The 20,429-nt window shown below is 37.5% G+C and overlaps 2 protein-coding genes across 5 annotated transcripts in view; both read right to left on the reverse strand.

Annotated features, from left to right (window-relative positions):
• Positions 1-3,779: 3,779 nt before the first annotated feature.
• Positions 3,780-15,506, reverse strand: LOC109030192 (homeodomain-only protein). Its single transcript, XM_019041029.2, has 3 exons — positions 15,336-15,506; positions 4,579-4,803; positions 3,780-4,009 (listed from the first exon to the last, which is right to left on the reverse strand). The coding sequence occupies exons 2-3, from the start codon at positions 4,765-4,767 to the stop codon at positions 3,938-3,940; spliced, it is 261 nt and encodes an 86-aa protein (XP_018896574.1). The 5' UTR covers positions 4,768-4,803; positions 15,336-15,506; the 3' UTR covers positions 3,780-3,937.
• Positions 15,507-17,076: 1,570 nt separating this feature from the next.
• unc80 (unc80, NALCN channel complex subunit) overlaps positions 17,077-20,429 on the reverse strand; it is a 71,202-nt gene continuing 67,849 nt past the window's right edge. For all 4 annotated transcript variants that reach the window (XM_019040911.2, XM_019040910.2, XM_019040909.2 and 1 more), the window contains 2 exons: positions 19,997-20,270; positions 17,077-19,050 (listed from right to left, as the gene is read on the reverse strand). In XM_019040911.2, the coding sequence (XP_018896456.1) occupies positions 18,845-19,050; positions 19,997-20,270 (480 nt within the window). In that variant the 3' untranslated portion in view covers positions 17,077-18,844. The remainder of the gene's footprint in view (positions 19,051-19,996; positions 20,271-20,429) is intronic.

A 20,429-nucleotide genomic window follows, 5' to 3' on the forward strand; every position in this document is an offset into this window, starting at 1 on the left:
CGTGTCACTTTTAAATGATACACTGACCCCTTCCTTTTCCTCCCCCCTTCTTCAGCAATCAAGTCTGCTTTCTCATTTTTAAGCCTTCCTTGCCTCCAACTTCGTGCGGTCGATACGAGCTGCGTTTTAATTGTTTATTTTCAAAATTACTCCACAAAACGAGTCAATTACACCTTGTTTGTTGTGTTGGACCGGGGTAATAAATACGCCACAGAATAATATATGAACTTAACGACTTAGGGAGAGTCAAACGTTTGCCATTGTTGCAGAATGTTATATGTTATTTTTTATTTAATTTTTAAACAATCTTTAGGATAGGAGCTATCTGTTAGTAGATACCGGTTTTGAATCGCTTTTTCTCATAAGAAGATGACAAAAATTTAAAAAAAGCTCATTTTTTAATAAAATGTTGCGGGTGGATGTTTGCAACAGTTACCTATTGTAAGTCATCAACTACAGAAATAAGTTTTTACGGGTTTTTCGTAATCCATAAATCTGTCAATACAGTTAAAAAAATTAACCAAACCACTCGCACCTTTGCGAGGTCTACTTGGTGGGTGACGTAATCATATCCTGGTTCTTAAAACAGCAGTGAACAAAACAACGAACGAAACCATACGAAACGGTGCACAAGGGACCTAGTCAATAGGAGAAGTTGGACAAAATGTGGAAACTTTGAAAGCTTATATTTTTGAAAATATGGAACTAAAAGGCTCAAGAGTGGTTCTATTGGGTTTTCCGTAAAATTTCTTTTCAGAAACACCCCTTGAAATTGGATTCGTGATCATGTGAACATCAAAATTTGAAATTTAAGCCAAAAAACCCATGTCCGACCTCTTCTATTAGCTCATTCCACTGTGCGGCGTTCAATGCGGGCGTGAGGGAAAAGAAAGCCTTTTTCGTGGGGGTATTGATTGAGAAATCACGAAAGCTGGGAAATGAAATTATTAGGTAAGCACTTTCACTGCGTTTTGATCTGGGCGGTAATTTGAGAATGACGCGTCCGCGGCGCCGATGGACCGATCATACAGGGAATTGAGAGAACAAGGTAATGACAGGGTCCTCATTATTAGTTGCCTACGTGATAATCCTCCGATCCAGTCATGGTGGACCGAGTAGTAAGTCTATTCGGTCCCGATCTAACTGTAAAACATGTTTTAGAGAAGAAAGAGAGAAAGAAGAGGTTAGCAGGAGTAGAGGTATGGTACTGCCGTGCTAAGGAAGAACGCCGTATGAACCCTCGTGCGATGCCAGATTTTTTTTTGGTAAACTACGAATTTTCAGGAAAACTTGTGAAAATTTTCCTCCCAATTTTTCAGAGAATTTTCTTCGCAATGTGATCTAAATTATCAGAAAATTTCAGATAAAAATATTCATTATTCGTCTCAAAAATTAACATTTGAAGAGGGGAAATTTGGTAACTCTCAGATGTTCATACGGCGTTTTTCCTTAGCACGGCAGAACAGACCATATGCACCAGTCCAGTGCCAGTCCAGTCCACGTGCCACCGTGCGAGACATAAAATTCCCAAATCTCGTGCTAAGGAAGAACGCCGTATGAACCCTCGTGCGATGCCAGATTTCTTTTGGTAAACTACGAATTTTCAGGAAAACTTGTGAAAATTTTCCTCCTAATTTTCCAGAAAATTATCTTCACAATGTGATCTAAATTATCAGAAAATTTCAGATAGAAATATTCATTATTCGTCTCAGAAATTAGAATTTGAAAAGGGGAAATTTGGCAACTCTCGGATGTTCATACGGCGTTTTTCCTTAGCACGGCAGGATAGACCATATGCACCAGTTCACGCGCAACCGCGCGAGACGAAAAATTCCCAAATCCCGTGTCAAGCTCCTTGCACTTTTAAAGTGCAGTTCAAAATCTTTTGCGCATTGTGATCGATAGGTTTTAAATTTTAAACATTATGCGGAATTTCCTTTAATAAGGAATGACAGAACATTTAAATTTCAGTCTCTGGACCAATTACTGAGGAATTTCCATGCCAAAGAGCATATCGACGGTGAAACTGCAAAAGTTCGTACATCGGTTGCGGTCTTTCTAAATCTCCGCTTCTATTTTACTTTTTAAAAGGAGACGAAACCAACATCATGGCTTGAAACTTGTACAGAATATTCTTCACGTGGAGGAGAACAATCACAGCAGTTTTCAAGAAATAATAATGCTAAGTAGTTTCCCATGAAGTATAAATGAAGTAAATGAAAGTAAAATGAAGTATATGCATGACAGGGAGTCTACAACGCTGCAAACCGAGATACTCATTTCTGCAGTTTCACCATCGATATCTTGCAAAATCTTAGAACGAAGTCAAAATTAAGTACTGTTTCTCATCAGTATATTGAAACCAGTTGCAAATTGGAAACAGTGCTTTTGACCTAAAGCGCTTAAGCTTTAGGAATTTGAAAGATGACTTTTGGTACAAAAATGCCTTCATAATTGATCCCAAGAGACTAAAACTTTGTTTTTTCCGAAATAATCCATCTTAAAAACGTAAAATAATTGGCACAGGAAGACACACAGTTGAGACGGGTCATGCGAATACTCAGCCTTTCTCTCTTTCCAATGGTGTGAAATTTCTAGAGTTCCTAAACTCTCGGACAGTCCGTATGGTACCTTTACATATCTAATCAGCATGTATACCAAATCTAGAAGGATTAAAAAAATTAGAACAAGTTGCCACTGCTCATTTTGTAAGTTCAAAGAATCGAAGGGTGATGTCCTGAAATCATGAAACGTCTCGTTTCGCGCGCCGTGTCTTAGCGCGGCTGTCGCGCGCAGATGCCAGACCTGTTACGCGAATAGTATCAACACTTTTCGAAGGCGTTTTATTGACCATTTACTCCGCAACAAGTAACTAACAACTTTAGACTTCGTTCTCTTACGTAATGGATCATTTCCGCTAGTCCTCGGATCTTACTTTACTCGCTTAAGCTTATAGATTCACAAAAAATAATAAGCTCTGTCCAAATGCCAAGTCTCTACGTCAAATATTAACCAACGGATAAATACTAGACTGAAGTTTAACTTGACAAAATGTAAAGTTTCGGAACGTACAATTTGTTGATAAATTAAGTTTTACTGAAAAAAAGAGAGAGAAAAAAAACAAACTAACTCAGAACTATCATCATTGACCAATTAACCCGAAGACCTTATTGTCGTTTTTCATGCGAGATATCACGGAATTGCCTAAGATTATATGGGTTTAAATAATTATGAAAATAACGTCCTATAAAACATGAACAAAATAATGGTTTCATAAAAAAGGAAATAAAGTTGGAGGGTTGATGGGTTCCATGATCCGATAACTAATAAAACAGGGTAAAAAGTCAAGCACCACAGGACACTTAGTTCATTTTCCACTTTTACCTTTCCTCTGTGTTGGACGATACTATGATATAGGGAGAATTTAAGATGATGAAGATTAATTGCCAGGATCCCATGATTTAAAAAAGAAATTTAAAGCATTAGAATATGGCATCTGGTCTGAAAGAATTAATCTCTGTGGTTTAGAGTAAGAATGACTTACATATCTTGGTCAGCCACTCCACCCAAATGTATAGTATTGTATCAAGGAAGTTTTCGAAGAAAATCAAAGAGCATTCACTATAGACTTTGCTACTCAGCTTTATTAAACATTGCTTACCATGGCTTGCTTCCTGTTTATATATATGCAAGTGTCCCCTTAAAATTTTCCGTATGATGTACAAATAGCTGGAGAGGCTGTATAATTTTTTTCCATGAATGAAATCAAATAAAATATCTCATCAAAAATCAAACCTTATGTATTTTGTATTAGAGTAAAAATATAATATATAATAAATTAATTAAATAAAAATAATTAACAATTTGTTTGTACAAGTATAATTTATACAGTTGAAACGGATCGTGATTATCAGCTTCGCATTCCAGTGAGTAAAATTTATAGGGTCCCAAAGTTGTCAGACAGTCCTTGTTGGTGCCTCCACATAGCCAGCCGGCGTGTGTACCAGATCTAGAATGAAAAAAAAATTGTCAGCGCTAGCTAATTATTAAATGCACCGAAGAGAAGGCAAGATACATGATAAAACATCTCACGTACTTAGCACAGCTGCCGTTTTACGTTTATGGTATCAACAGTTTTTCGTGTATTAATTGTGTGTCTTTTAATTTTAGAGGTAGCATGGAACATAAGCACTATTTCTAATAATGTAAGAGCCAATTTTGCTAGGCATGTATATTTGCTTTGTCTCATGCTGTCTTTATTGTTGCATAATTGATGTTATCTGAGTCAAGGAGATTTAGGGCTAAAAGCAGTGCAAGCATACTGTTTGAAAGAAAATGCATACTTCTGGTGGAGTCTACTGTTATTGACTTTCATAAATTTGATATCTGATTTTGAATTTAATTGAAGTAAATTATCAACATTATTACATATTTGTGTTTTTTTTTTTTTCAATCTTATTGTTGTTTGCAATATTTTCCACCTTAAAATTTTAAAGAAGTCCGACCAAGAATTTTTTTTTTTTTTTTTTATTAATGGATCAGTTGCAAAAATCTCAAAAGTGAATGATCCTGTATTACCTGAGCTTCTGTTTCATCAAGACCGATTTCAGCGGCCAAAATGGCCAAATCTGCTTCGTGGATACTTTTGGTTCGGGCGAACTCCTCCTCAAGGGTAGCCTCTTGAAGTGGTGTCAGTTGGAGGAGGTAATTATCATACCCCTGAACAATGGGCTGGTGAGGTTGTGGTTCAATAGGCTTCAGGCTCATGGCTGCTATTGGTTTCTGTAGTTATGTCCAAACAACCTGAGAACAGATTTATTCAAAAAAAAATGTTAAATGTTTATAAAAAATGACTAGAAAATCAAAATGATCAATGAAAATAAACTAACACATCACTTACAAAAACAAAGCAAAAAAGGAAAGGAAAGAAATATTTGAGTCAATTTGAAAAGTCATCAGTGCGGAACGTCAGTAATTTGAGATAGGCAAAAACCTAAGATTATCCTTCAATTTCGCGTGATTCCACACACCTACAACGGAGTTTGAATAGTTGCTCGCTTCATTTTAGCCCCTTAAATTGTGAGAAATTACGCGAATTCCATCTCAATGTCTCGAAAAAAACGCGATATTTTCAGAGGATGCGTTGGATCCTACAGAATTACGCGCTTTTCAACTCCGTACCGCGGGAAATGCACGATTTTTCCAGCAATTTTGTTTAAAAAAATAAATGAAAAATTTCCCGATAATCACCGCATAATCGCGTCATTTACGCGAATTTTCCAGCGGTTTTGTAAAATCATTAAAAACTAATCGTTATTCACCTCACTTTCGCGGCATAAGTATGCGCAAATTTTTAGCGGTTGATTAAGAACATAAAATATCACACAATTTTCACCTTACTTCTGTGAAAAATCCTCGATTTTCATATCCATGCGAGCTCATTAAGGTATATTACATGCTTAATAGCAAACAAGTATATCGGGCTGCAATTAGGTATTCCTTAGAAGTTGCTAGGGACATAATTGAAGGTTTGCAGCGCCTTTCAATCAAAGCACATAGTATAGAGCAAAATAAATGTGTGCATCGGGTCGCGCGCGTTTTCCGGTAGGTTTGTTGCCTATGTGTCGAAATTGAAGGCGTTATTGAAGTGAACGATATCTGCTTTCAGAATCTCTCATCGTTCATCTATTCAATCCAAGCATGCTGTCGGATAACTCTGTTTTTTGAATGGCCACTATCTATGCTCCTCGAAAATCACTTACGGTACTTATCGAAAAAAATTGACGGTTAACTTCCAGTAAACAATAAGATAAAAAATAGGGACAGGGTCTGAATTTTTCCCTGCGTAAGACGCCTGTTGGTCAGTTACACTTGTTTGATAGAGATCGCTTGCAAGAAAATTTCAAGGGTTTCATTTTCTATCCATCTGAACATTCGATCAGGGACTTCACGGGTTTTCCTCCAAGTTTTCATACTCAATACTTACAAATTAATGATAGCAAAATATCAGTACGAAATAAAATTAGTTTTCCCAACTACACGAATTTTCCCTCTCATCCCAAGAGGCAACTTGGTTGCAAAGTATCTCGTGTAATTTAATAGTGTTGATAGGTACCTACTTGTAAATTCTGAAAGAATGAAAGTTACAATTTCAGCCGCATTACAAACTTAAAACTGTCTCTCTTCCAAATTTTTCGTTGTTGTATTCATTCATCTTCTTTTACACTTTTTTTCTGTAATTTCTTTTTCTCTCCTCTCTCTCTCTTTAGCACCCTTGTTGGCCCCTGGCGCAGTCACTTCTCATGCGCCACACCCTCAATCTGGTCCTCAATACTTATTTTTAAGCAGAGCCGAACATGAAATTACTTTCCGAGCATTCAGGTCTCTTCCGTTGACAATGCGATTTCTGCACTAAAACAGGGCCGGATTTGGGGGGTGGCCACGTGGGCCGCGGTCCATGGCGGCAAATTTAGGGGGCGGCAAATTTTGCAATTTTTTTATTGTAAGTATAAAAAAATATCGGATTCAAAAAAAATAATTACAAACGAGAAAAGGCGACAAAATCTCCACTTCCTGAGAGTATAGTAATTTCTAATTTTGTCGTCTATCGGTGATATAAGAGGCAGCACCTTTAATTAGCCGAGTTAAGAGAGGATCCAAACACGCGATTTGGCCCGGAAAGACGCGGCGCAGAGAGCAATGATGACGAAGACTTGAGATGAAAAGGAGAAGCCCTCGATGCGTCGATCTGCATGTAACGCATATTAGCGCCTACAAGACTGCGTGAATACTTCACGCATTGCGTCAAACACAGTGCGGTCAGCAGCGCAGCGCAGCGGTCGGTACAAGACGCATAGCGCCTACAAGACTGTGGGAATGCTTCACGCGTTGCGCCAAACACAGTGCGGTCAGTTTTTCATAATTTGTTCGTTCATTTCTTATGAATGACAGGCCTTGTCCACACAGAGATAGGTTTACGGAACTTAACTTTCGCGCAAAGTTCCGTGAACTTTTGCTAGTAATGTTGACAGAACTTCGCAAAAAATGTGACCAACACGAGTAAACGCGTCTTATGCACCCCTCCCCGCTGCACGTTTACTTGGTGGTTTTTATTGATGTTTCAAAACGAATGAGAATAAGGGGGCGGCAAGTAGGTAAATCCGGCCCTGCACTAAAAATATACCAAATTGAAAACCCCGAAAGACCGCTCACAGTTTCCGGTTTCCCAGTCGCTGAATTTTTATACTCTCCCGCACTTTCTCTGACTTCCTTGGATCGGATCTGGCGTAACCTTGACTTAAAAGTCATGGTCAGAAAACTTGCGGTCGAAGCATTATTTTATCTCACTTTCGCCTTCAACTCTCTTTTTCAATTAGTTTGTTATTAGTTCCATTCCATTAGCACGAGGGTGAGGGCAGGACGGGATATGTAAACAAAACAAAACGGATAAAAATAAATACCATGCGCCGACTTCAAACGTCACGCGGTCTAAAAATAGAGAAGTAGGAAAACCGTGAGAAACGGTCACGGCGGGATACTATGAAAACAAAAGCGTACCTACTTACGGAAAATCGCGGGGAAAACGATCGTCTGAGTGGTTTTAACCGGGAGGACTTTTTCATACCGAACGTGGCGGGAAACTAAATGGGTCGCACGTAGCAAAAAGGAACAAGCACGATTGCAGTATTTTCAAAATCGTGCGACTTCTTTTCTTTTAAAAATTCTCAAAATAGTAAAATATTAAAATTTACAAAATTATTTTTCTTAAAAATTAACAATTCTTTTGTGGGAAGCAAAAACTTTTTCTTATTTTGGGAGATTTTTTAGGTAAATTGAAGAAGCAATATTTTTACAACACTGAAATCGCGTTTGTTCTTTTTTTCTGAAGCGATCCAAATTGAGATACACCAAGCAGCATTCCCAAGTAGTTCAGCGTTACAAAAATATTGAATTAATTTTGCAATTTAATTGTAATTTTTGTATCATTTGGTTAATAAATGCCGTTTCCAAATGATCATTAAAATACGTTCCTCGTGTGAGAAAGGTGGGCAATTTGCTATACAAACAAAATGGCAACTTTACTTTAATTTTATCGCAAGAAATTTCAATTAGTGGAGCCCCTTCAATCAGTGAGTATACAAAATACACAACATTTCGGCCGTATAGGGATAGTGTTTCTATGTAATTGCAATTAATTACACTCTTTGACTTGGAATATAGTCCATCTTCTTTTGCGTGAACCATACAATGTGAAAACTTGCTGGAATACTTTTGAGTCTACAGCAAAATGTTTGGTTTTTGATTATTTGTAAACCTGTTTTAAAAGTAGATGACAAGATTTTTCCTTGGATCTGCTTGCTTAGATTGTCGAGGTAGTTTTGAATTCATTCCCCTTCACTAAAACTTGAGAGAGAAAAATCTCGGGATACTTAGTATACTTAAGGTGATTCGACGGTTGCCATTTTTAGTGTCAGAGCGACGTGCGATATTTTCAGCTACTTGTCATTTTATTCGAATTTTGAGATCGCACTTCTGATGTCACGAGACGAGAGAATTCATGTACCAAATTTGAAAAAGAAACTCAACGTACAAAGGCAGGGTTTTTTCAGAGGAAAAATATCGCATTCGAGCTCAGTTTCGACATCAGTATCGAATGCGATATTTTTCCTCTAAAAAAACCCTGCCTCTATTGCGTTGAATTTCTTTGTCAAATTTGATACATGATTTCACAAGTCTCATGACAACGGAAGTGCGATCTCAAAATTGGAAATTAATGACAAGTAGCTGAAATTATGGAACGAATTGATGCGATGTATCGCACATCGCTCTGACACAAAAAATAGCAACCGTCGAATCACCTTAATTCTGGATCCAAGCCACCGGTTGTGTGATACTGTTGACAGTGTCCCGTCAACAAGATGCGTTCTGCGATTTAATACGGGACAGTTATGAAGCTTAATTACCGTAATATGAACGCCCGTTTGATTTGGCAGCACTCAAGTGTTAAATTTTTGCACGTCATCAGACGATAAAATGCATTAAATCTTTGCTTGAAGGTGTTTATTTTATGTGAGCCGTTTATGCGGAACATTATCGGGAATGTAAGCATGAATCAAGCAGCCAAGGTTGTTTCAAATTAAGTTTCCCCATTTCACCCTTGCCTTTTTTTCTTTTTTTATTGTTTGAGCGTGGAGTAAAAAATTCGTGCCTCAGCAGCTAATAATGATTTAAATGAAGAGTTTAGAAACAAAAACATTCTGAATGATAGATACCTTTAATGTTTTACAGTCTTTAATTTTTTAAATAAAGTTTCTAAAAAATTTTTGCATAAATTGATCGAAAAATTTGTCGCAAAGCCGATTTAATTAAGAACGGCATCCATTTATTTTACAAAAGTGTAGATGATAAAGTTGTAAGAACAAAAATTTGACGAATGTTCAAATCCTCTCTCTCTTTTTGGTTCATAAGTTGGTGTCAACACGTCACTTCCCCCTCTGTCAGGTGTCCATTCTTTAATATCAATTTGTCACTCTAATTGTAAGAACGTGATGACAGGCCAGCGGATCGATCTCATTTTAAATTTTTAATCAATGGTTCCAAAAAGTAACCGGCGGCATTCAAAGAACCTCAGTCGCGAAATGCCATGCTTGAGATTTCAACCTCATCAGTTACTTGCGGTTGTGCCAAGTTGTAGACGCAAATCTCCAAATTTTCCGATTGCTGTAGACAAGAATATCGCCCAGAAACAATAATGGGTGAAAAGCGATTTTTTTCCTAATATCTGCATAATCATCGCGCCCAAAGGTCTAGGTAAATAAATACCAATAATTGAGTTCCATTGATAAATGAAAGAATCATGTCATTTTGATGTCATCAAAATCATATTTACTCACTTCAAAAATTCTAGAAAGGCATTCTATTGGCTCAATGCCTGACATTTGATTAAATTTTTTGGTTTTCAGGGGGAGGCCGCCCCCTTACCTTCCTCGTACGACAAGTTTTCATTGACAATCACCTCAAGATAGATCTCTCATAGTAATGGGTGCAATTGCGGGACTCTCTCTTTTTATCCCTACTCTCGTAGGCTAAGAAAATCCCCGAAATCTCCCTTTGAAGCCGGAAGAAACCCTCAAATCCCTTTTAACGGGGTGTTTTTTTAGTGTACCCCAGGGCTCCTTTAACGAACCTTTCCTACAAAAGTTTCCTAGTTTCGCCTATGCTCCTTTGTCGATGATTGATACACGGTTGTCATAATTTCTTCACATTTAAATTCCCTGACTTTTCACTGAATATTTTTGCTTTTCCTTGAATCCAAAATTGTCCAATTCCCTGACTTTCCCTGACTTTCAAAAAAAGTTTCCACTTGTTTTTTTTTTCTTTTTTTAAAAAAAATAAGCTGAATTTTGCTGAGCTTTGGACACGACTTCCTTGTTTCGAGATCAAATGATGGAAAAATGCATTTAGTAGCAGGTTAAAAGATGAAAAGTCTGAAGAAGGACCAGATAGGGTAAACAGTTGGAAGATCAGTGATATGATTTAGTGATTAGTAGATGTGTCAGAAATTCTCTGACTTTTCCCGGTCGTCGCAAATTCCCCGACTTTTCCTAATTTTCCCGTACTAGACCATCGTACAGTGGATCGAGTCAATTGGAGAGGTCGGACATATGAAATGTTTGACTAAAACTGCAAATTTTGATGTTTATCCCGTCACATTTTAAATTTCAAGGAGTGCTCTTAGAAGACAATTTTACGAGAAAACCAATGAAACCAATTTTAGAAAGTTCTGTATGAACGGAGTTATAAACTTTTAAAGTTTCCAAATTTTGTCCGACCTCTCCTATTGACTCGATCCACTATGCGCCGGCAACCTTGCATTGATACTACACCAGGCTTGCTCTTGCTACACTCGAAGAAACTGACTCGCCGAAATTGAAAAATGTATCACCGAAATTTTATACATCCCCGCGTTGCGATTCGGCGACAATGAACGAATGACTTTGGGAGGAGACCGGAAGTGCGGAAGTGACGGGCGAATAAATACAGAAGAAGAGGAGGGCGAGGGGGGTGTTCCTCTTTCATTGATGTCGTGGGAGTAGACTAATCTAACTTTGGACCGCTGCCAACATACGCTCAACAGGAGATTTCAGCGAACGCTTGTTTCTCGCGGGCCCCAAAATCGTTCGGGTGACGTCAATTTTTGCGCGAAGCGAAGGAAAGTCAAAACATCCTCTCTATAGCCCCGCTAATTTACTAGGTGTGAACGATGGAATGCATGTGGGTTGGACTGGATATCAACGATCTAATTAAACGATGCTGTACTGTTAAAAGCATTCCTGTTTGCTGCAATGAGGCAATGACCTGACTGCTCGCATGAGCTCTGCCGTCCAAATTTACGCAGTCAAATTGTTCATAATGCGTACAGTTGGAGTAATAGTTAGGGGAGAAATTGGGTAGGCATGTCACAATTTGAGAAAATTATACGCACATGCGATTTGGTATTATTGCGGCAAAAAACGTATCGTAAAAACGTAAATTAGTAACTAATTGTAGATTTGAAGTTGGTAACCTTTACTTCATCAAGTTGCAGCAATGGAAGCCTGTATTTTTCTTGATTCGAACTTTGAACATTTTCATTTTTCTGTTAAAGAAAGGGGTTTAGGAAAAAATTCTAAAAGGAGCAATTTAGTAGCTCATAGGAGCGATTTATCTTGTCAGCAGCTACAGCTTTGCATTTGCGAATTATAAAAAAAAAATGTCAACTTGGACAACATTCGCAACTTGGTCTCTTAATTCGTGAAATGCAATAATACGCTTCGTGACTTTTTGTGACTTTTATGTGTAAGCACGTATTCTGAAGCAGTTGCTGATGCTTGAATTTTTACAAGTTTTTACAGTGTTCAGCGCTTAGCTTTTAACTTACGCAGAACAAATAACACATTATTAGACATAAAAATGGGGGAGGGGGGAAAACCATTTAAAAAACTGAGGAAATTTTCACATATGCCTAACAAAAAATACTTATCTATAAAAAATTATTGGACTTTGCCAAAACTAAAGTTCTTTAATAATCTTGACGCTATCGCCGTTCTCTTGCGGTTGCTTTACAAACTTGTCGTTACCTAAATTGCAACGGACCTCAAAAATATATCCATAGTTTCTTATATATTAATAAAAAAAAAAAAAAAAAAAAAAAAAAAAAAAAAAATTGAATTATACCGCCCTCTAAGAATTGAATTCAAGAGTTCGTACATTCCGCCCAGCTTCCAAGGAACTTTACACGATAATTCGGGAGGCATAATGCGATAAAAACGCAAATGATACCGGCGTTCAACGATCGTTTCGCAAAGTAACTCAAGCCGTGATGGAAAAAACGAACCTCGCCTACGCATGACGTCACACACCGCGGTACCTTAAAAGGAAGCGGCTCCCGCCATGCCATCCGGCGTGAAAAAACGTTAAAAACAAACAGAATCTTTTCAACCGTGACGTCATCAAAACAGCCTCCGCAAAACATTCGAAAACAGAGAGTTCTCACCGCGGGAGCTCTAGAGGTCGGGCATATTTTCACCTGGTCCGAATCGCCTTTCCGCTAAAACTCATGCGTTCGCTGGGATAATACATGCACGTGCCAAATTTTGCTTTTCACTGCGGGAGCCAATTTCACGTTTTAACGTCAATTGCACGTGCATTTTATGCATTTTGCTGCATGGTTTCATAAAATCGAGAAGCATTTCTACAGAAATTTTTCCAACGAACAGGGATCAAGGCGCGACAATGTCAAATGAGGGGTTTGGAGGACACGAGGCGCATAAGTGCACTTTTTGCTATTTCGAGAAATACATGTTTGAAGTTTCGAAATTATATGGACCCTAATGGCGGAGAAAAAGTTCAAACTGACTTTTTCATGCTTAAAAATTGGAATTTGGGAGCGAATTTTTCCTGGAATATGCATTATGACTAGTTTTACTTGAAATCTTTAATATCTCAATTTTTTCAAAAAATGCACTTATATGCATTGTCTTCCAAGCCCCTCAAATGTGACGAAATAGCAAAGAGGAATATGTGAAGGGGTTAAATTTAATCCATACCTGACCATTTATCTAACTGCTTACAGATATTCGGCTCCCTTATTCTATGTCTCAAAGAAGATTAAAAAATTCGGAAAAAACATGTTTTTGAATTTCAAAGATTCCTTTGGGGTCGCATTTATCATGTACGCACAATAGGCGCTCGTTTAGGGGCCCGTACCAAAAGGTTTCTTTTCCTCCGCTTTTTCGACATACCTAACTGTTTTATTTTAGACTGTAGGTAGCCTCTTTCCTTCTTCTTATATAAACTTATACTAAAGGTAATGGGGCCTTTTCCCGCTCTTTGTCATAATAAAATGTTTTTTGTATGTCTTTTTGGGTGCCAAAAAATGGCTGAAAAGGCGTTTGAAATGGTCGAAATCTTTCCGTAACAGGCCCCCCGGGCCGAAAATTTACCACTAAACTCCCCTCTCTCGGTAAGATGCAGAGAGGATAGCACCACAGACTGCGACTTGGGGCTGAAAAGCTCTAAATTTCTTTTTGGCAAAAGATATATTAAGAAAAAGAGGAGGTATAAAATGAAAAATAACGATAAGTATCGATTTTGCCGGGGAGCGCAAATAGCGAGCTATTCGAAAACATAGTCATCCCGCTGCATGCCTCCACCGAACCAATACACGACGTGTGACTCTGTTGGTAGATATCGTCTGTTTGGATCTCGCCTTCAATTCCCATGGTAGGTAATAAATATACCGGAGAGCGCAAATTGTAATCTATTAAAAAACATGCACCTCTATGGCTCCATGAGTTTTGACTGATCCGATGAATGATATCGTTACTATGATCGTCCATCTGGTGGTCGCCTTACATTTTGCTCCATATGCAACGAACCTACTGGAGAACGAGTTGTAAACTACTCGAAAAACGTTCACCATTCAGGGCCGGATTTACCTACTTGCCGCCCATAGGCCGCCTGTATTTTGCCGCCCCCTTCTCATTCGTTTTGAAACATCAATAAAAACTATCAAGTGAACGTGCCGGAGGGGAAGGGGTGCATGAGACGCGTTTACCTAATCGCGTGTTGGATACATTTTTTGCAAAAGCCGTGTCAACACTACTAGCAAAATTTCACGGAACTTTCCGCGAAAGTTAAGTTCCGAAAACCTATCTCTACGTGGACAAGGTCCTCCATTTATAAGAAATGAACCAAAAAATTATGAAAGAACAAACATAAATGTGGTTTAATAATTTTAACGTCCGCCGCTGCGCCGCGCTGATCGCACTATGATTGGCGCAATGCGTGAAGTATTTCTGCAGTCTTGTAGGCGCTATACGTTTCACGCCAACCGTTCCCGACCGCACTGTGTTTGGCGCAATGAGTGAAGTATTCATGCAGTCTTGTAAGCGCTAATATGTGTTACATGCCGATCGCCGCGCCGAGGGCTTGTCATTTTCATCTCAAGTCCTCGTCATCATTCCTCTCTACGTTGAGCTCCAGCCAAATTGCGTGTTAAGTTCATCTCTTCACTCTACTAATTAAATATGCTATTTCTGTATCGTTTTGTATATTTTTAATTAAACCAAAAGGAACTGAGCGCTAACTCGTGAGCATGTGACAAGAGCGTTGTGGACAGGGCTTATGAGTTAAAGATCGCCTCCTCGATCGTCGTTTCTCTCGTCGTTGCCACTGACGTCACTGGCGCTTTATATTTCCCATTCATTCTTATGGCCCGACCACTAACGAGCACATTGCACTTAGTTCCATTCAGCATAAATACGTCCAATTACGAGTAGGAAATGACAGCTTATGTCTATTCTATCGCTGATGAAAGGGGACATCCTCCAGGCAAAAAAAACTGAACCGGAAAACCACTGGTCAACTAGTTGATAAAATAAGTAGTGTCAAAATTTGCATAACTCTTTTGATGGTGCTTGTAGAAACGCATGCAACGGTGAAGTAGGTACGCAGCACTGCCTTTGCATTGTAAAAACGCCGTATAAGTACATATTCGAATGTTACCGAATTTCTTGTTTGAAAATATTTATTTTTGAAGAAAGTTATAATTATTTTTCCTCGAAATTTTCAGACTTTTTAGATCAAATTATGAACAAAGTCCTGTGAAAAATCGAGAAGAAACATTCAAAAATTTACCTGAAAACTCGTGGTCGAAAAAAAATTCGGTAACGCCTGATGACTGATACCGCGTTCTTACTCAGACTGGCAGAGTAGGTGGGTATCAATTAAATTTTTGAAGTTATTTAGTTCAATTCACTTAACACTGAACGAGAAGAATGTTTGGTACCTACCTCAATCGGAACTGACCGCGAAACTATGCGTCTGACACAAGACTGCGGAATCTATTTCAGTTATCTCAACCGTAGCGAAAGTAAACAAATGTTGAATGAGGAGAAGGGGAACAAGAGGAGGAAAATTGAAGGGACGCCTGCGTGAGCCGCCAGACAAACGGGAAATATCGAGAGAATTTGTTGTCTCGGCGCCAAGACTAATCCAAGCCTCGGAGCCGCCCATTGATCAAATTTTACGCACCTGACCTTGTCCCTCAAACTTTGTCCATTTCGTGATATTCATCAAGATCTAAATAAAAATACTGCCGACTTGCCGAGGCGCTACACCGGAATATCGCGCGTGGAACGACTGTAAACCGATTCGCCTTCATTTGAAGGGGTAGGCAAAACGGGCTCCCTCGAGCAACAATAGTTGTATCACAGCTGGTAAGGGTTTGAGCACACGGAATGGAGATGTTGCATGTGTGAGGGATTTGCGATTTGACTATCGATTCTTTTGTAAAAGTTCGCGAGAAACACGATGGTGCCACTGGTTTTCTCTGAAATCATCTCCCAAGCTCAAAAAAAGCTCTCAAAGTGAGGCCAAAATGGAGGGAATATCCCACCCTACCCTGAGAGTCCACCTCTACATCAAAACAAACTCTCCATACATAGATAGGGAGCAAATACATTAGCAGGGTTGCCACTTTTTTTGGGGACTCCAAAACTAAAAACACGGCAACCCTGCTAATGTATTTGCTCCCTATCTTTGCATGGAGAGTTTGTTTTGATGTAGAGGTGGGCTCTCATCAGGGTAGGGTGGGATATACCCTCCATTTTGGCCTCACTTTGAGAGCTTTTTTTGAGCTTGGGAGATGATTTCAGAGAAAACCAGTGGCACCATCGTGTTTCTCGCGAACTTTTACATAAGAATCAATGGTCAAATCGCAAATCCCTCACACATGCAACAGCTCCAGTCGGCACGGAATATGATTGAAACTCGATGTCAGCAATCGCAATGAAGCCATTTTTCTTCTTTCTTTTCGGGCTGACGGGGGGAGGGGGAGCGCAAGCCCCCTATCCCCCCCCCCCCCGGATCCGCTTAAACTACGAGAGGTATGATACATCGTTGGACTTGAAATAATATAAAAAAAATCATTTACATATACATCTTTTTTTACATTGAGGCATTCGATACTTTGCTATTTGCGAGTTTGCCAAATTCTAGAAATGCAAAAAAGGGAAACATGGCCGTTTGGCAGATTAAATTTTATGAAGCACCCTTGCATTGAACTTATTATGAAAGGAGATTTTTTTAAAAAAATCTTGCACACATCTCAACTTGATGACTCGATTTTTGAGCAAACTGAACATTTCAGCCGTAGGAAAGATTCTCCTTCCGCGTGGCAATGTTGCCAAGTTACAATTTTAAAATTGCAACCTTTTAACACATCTGCTTCACTATGATACTGTTGGACACTGCTATTTCTGAGTATTAATAAGGTTATCTTTCTTAGTAATAGTGTCCTGTTCACTAATCATGATAAGATCACTTTTTTAGGAACAAGTAATTTCGCATATTTTAATTTTCTGCCACAATTTTTTAAAGTACTTTATAGAACTTGTACTTGTTGAAGTAAATTTATGATGACATAATCATTATTAGAGGTTGTTATTCTTAACTATACTTCAAAAAGAAATTCACTCAAGGAAAAATGTATGTTGAGTACCTCAAATAAAGAAAGAGTAAAGCATCAAGCTATCATAATGAATTGAATATTTATTGAAATTGTATGAATCACATAACGCAAAAACTAGATAAACTAACATCAAGTGATAAAAAATCTTTTTAACAGAATCATTAAAATACAATAGAGTGCTTTAAAACTATTGAACATTTGAGTAAAAATTAAAAACTAGGGTAACTAAAATGCAGTCTATTCTAGAATCTTCAAACATTTACCCGCCAAATGTACACAGAATCTTTCTCAGTACATAAATCTAAAAAGAGTGTCAACAACGTTAATTTTCTTAAATTCTATCTTACCTGTACATTTTAATCATGATGTAAAAAAAAAAAAAAATTATAAGACTAAAAAAAAATGCTATGTAGCTAAAAAAAAATCAAATGATAACAGTGGCAAGGTTCTTGAAACCAGACCATAACAATATTCAACATTATTTTGAACTTTTTTATCATTGACTAGAATATCAGGACTTGAATGAGTAAAAAAAAATAAATTAAAAAAAATAAAAGAGAAAAACGAATAAAAGATGATCTTTTGGACCCGCAATGGTAGGTTTCTTTTCCTCAGCAAAGCAATACAGGAGGGCGTTGGTATAAAAATTTTACAATCATAAATGCAAAAACATGATCTAAAACAAAAGGAGTCTCCTTTTAATTATTTATCAACAACATACATGAGCAGTACAAAAAATCCCTTTCATTCATCTAGGTTTTCATTAAGGAAGATTTACATAATTAATTCAATCATGGAAATAAAGAAAACACCATCAAGGGAGGAGCCCAGCAAAACTCTGTTATGCCACTGCCTGAAAAAATTAAATTCTTTCATAGAATGCTTTTGGCTAAAAATATAATATCACCCTTATACAAAGAGTATTGTTAAAAAACCACGGAGCAAATTCATCATATCACAAAATGGTTTTTGGCCTACATCTCAAGCAAAAAAAATGAAAGGATTGAACTGTAAGATTCTGCATTTTCAAAATTATTGTCTTGATTAAAATCCATTTTCTTTATTCAATGCAAAAACTGATAGATTTATTTTTTTCCAATGATAAACCGATAAAAAAAATGGGTTCTGACAAAATTCCTCAGAAATTACCAACTGTACTTACAAGAATACTTGAGGTCACTTAATTATCACATCTTAAGTGTGTTTGAGAGGTAATAATTTCTTCAGTCTAGTTTTCAAAATTCTTACAGTTCAGCTTTTTAATTGATTATTTGAAGAGAGAGGGACGAGAACCATAGGGCGGGTCACTTGGTCTAACAGTCATTCAAAATGCACATAGTGTATACATTGAAAAATTGCATGTCGACGGTGTAAGTCAGCAATCACGTAACTCGGTTAGCGACGTCGCAGACTTCCTGTCATACTTAATTTTTTAAATGGAAACTTACTCAATGGCAATTCTTTAAAACTGCCTTGATTTTTCTTCTCTGTACAAAAAAAATTCTGTAAAAACTTCAAGGAATGATGTTGATTTGTTCTCCTTTAAAAAAAAAATAACATAGAGGCAAAGATTTTCAGACACCGCAAACGAGTTATGCGATTGCCGACTTACACCGTTGATATACGTCTTGCACAGAAACATGAAATAAAATGTCAATACATAAGCTACTAAAAATCATCTTGGGTCCCCTCATATGGCCAGACTCAAGTTAGTTTTTCATCACAGTTTATTCTCTTTCTTCTGTAATACTGCATCATACGTATTGAGTTTTCTATCGATGTGAAGGTGGCTTCGGTAAATATTTTTCCTAATTTTAGGAAGGTTAGGTTTTAGATTAGGGTATCTTCCTCCTGAGCATCGCACATCATTATGTTGAGAGAGTGGACTGTGCTACCGCTAACGGATAGAGGTGGTGACGCACTATCTGGTGAGGGAGGAACAACAGTGCTTGAACTCACTGAGTGAGGAAAGTGTGTTTTGAATTCTGGTGGACTTTCAAAAGCCATCATTAGAAGACTGCAGTTCTCCCGATAACCTGCATACAGAAAAAAGTGAAATCAGAGAGAAAGAAATCGGAACTAACTTCATGCGTGGTACTATGCATTTACAGTAAAACTGCAAAAAAAAGACCTTGATTGTGGAATAAGTTTAGAAATTTCAGCTTGTAGTTAATTTTTTGAAAGAAATTTTACAGGATATTTTTGTGAGAAATTTTCAGACAGTCTTCTTGAGAGAGGGAAGACAAATCGTAGGAAGTTATGTTCTGTAACCATGATTTTTTGTTCCAGAAAAGTAAAAAAAGACGAGGAGTCTCTGACACTACAAACCGAGATATGTAGTTTTAAAAGCTTACTTTCCATGTATTGTAATATTGTTATACTGTTAGGAAAGTCTTCGAGACTTTCTTGAGAATTATCTAAATACTGATGATTATGTCATCCTGAATTCAATGTTTTCAACAGATGTGTTAAAAAATATGTTCACTTATCATTTATAGTGATCACTCAAATTGACCAAAAAAAAAAAAAAAAAAAAATTGAAAGCGCATTGTTCAATATTTTAATTTTTTCCCCTTTTAAAAAGTAGCACAGTTTTTGCTCCTTAGCATGTTTCACTCATGTACGGATTTGGATCATCTGAAATACTAGAGAAATCTAAAGTTATGATTCTCTGAACATTTCTTCTATGTACATGTTGATTTGCCGAGAGGTAATTTAGAGAAAGAAAGCTGATAAAAAATTAGAGGCTGATTAATTTATTGTTTTGGTCAAAATTGTTCATCTTTGTAAATGTGCAGACGAAATAACGATTTTGAGATGCTTTAATGAAATCTTTGTTACAACAAAATACATGAGAAAGATTCCCAGCACTTTAGCATGAGATTAATCAGATACATGCAAATTCAACAGTGTTTTATTGATTATTTGTTCCAATTAAAATACACCGCAATAAGATAATTAGAAATTATGAACTGATCTCACCAGAGGTACTAGAAGTTTGTGAGAGGATGCTATCTTCATCCCATGAGGTCTCATTCCTGGAAACGCATCGAACGAGGGATGACTGAGAATGGGGTATTTTGACGGGTGGTGTTTTGATGTAATCCATCTTGGAGTCACCATTTTGAAGCTGATTAGAATACTGATAGCGCACTTGTTGAGGATCATACGAATCATTTGGGTCATCCTGACTTGCCTCCATATAGTCTAAATTACTATCTTTGTTTTGCTCTTTGGATGCTCTAGAGTGATTACTCTGTAACAGGGAAACAAATCCATATAAATGAAAAATTTAACTTCAGATGAAAGGGCAGAAAATACTGGACGGTTTTCCTCAAAAGATTTCAAAGTAATGAAAGTTCATTATTTTATTTCTAACACTGCACAGGTGTACTAAAGTTTGCATCCATAAAAA

The sequence above is a fragment of the Bemisia tabaci genome, chromosome 4 (genome assembly GCF_918797505.1).
Source record: "Bemisia tabaci chromosome 4, PGI_BMITA_v3".
NCBI classification, from domain to species: Eukaryota; Metazoa; Arthropoda; class Insecta; order Hemiptera; family Aleyrodidae; genus Bemisia; species Bemisia tabaci.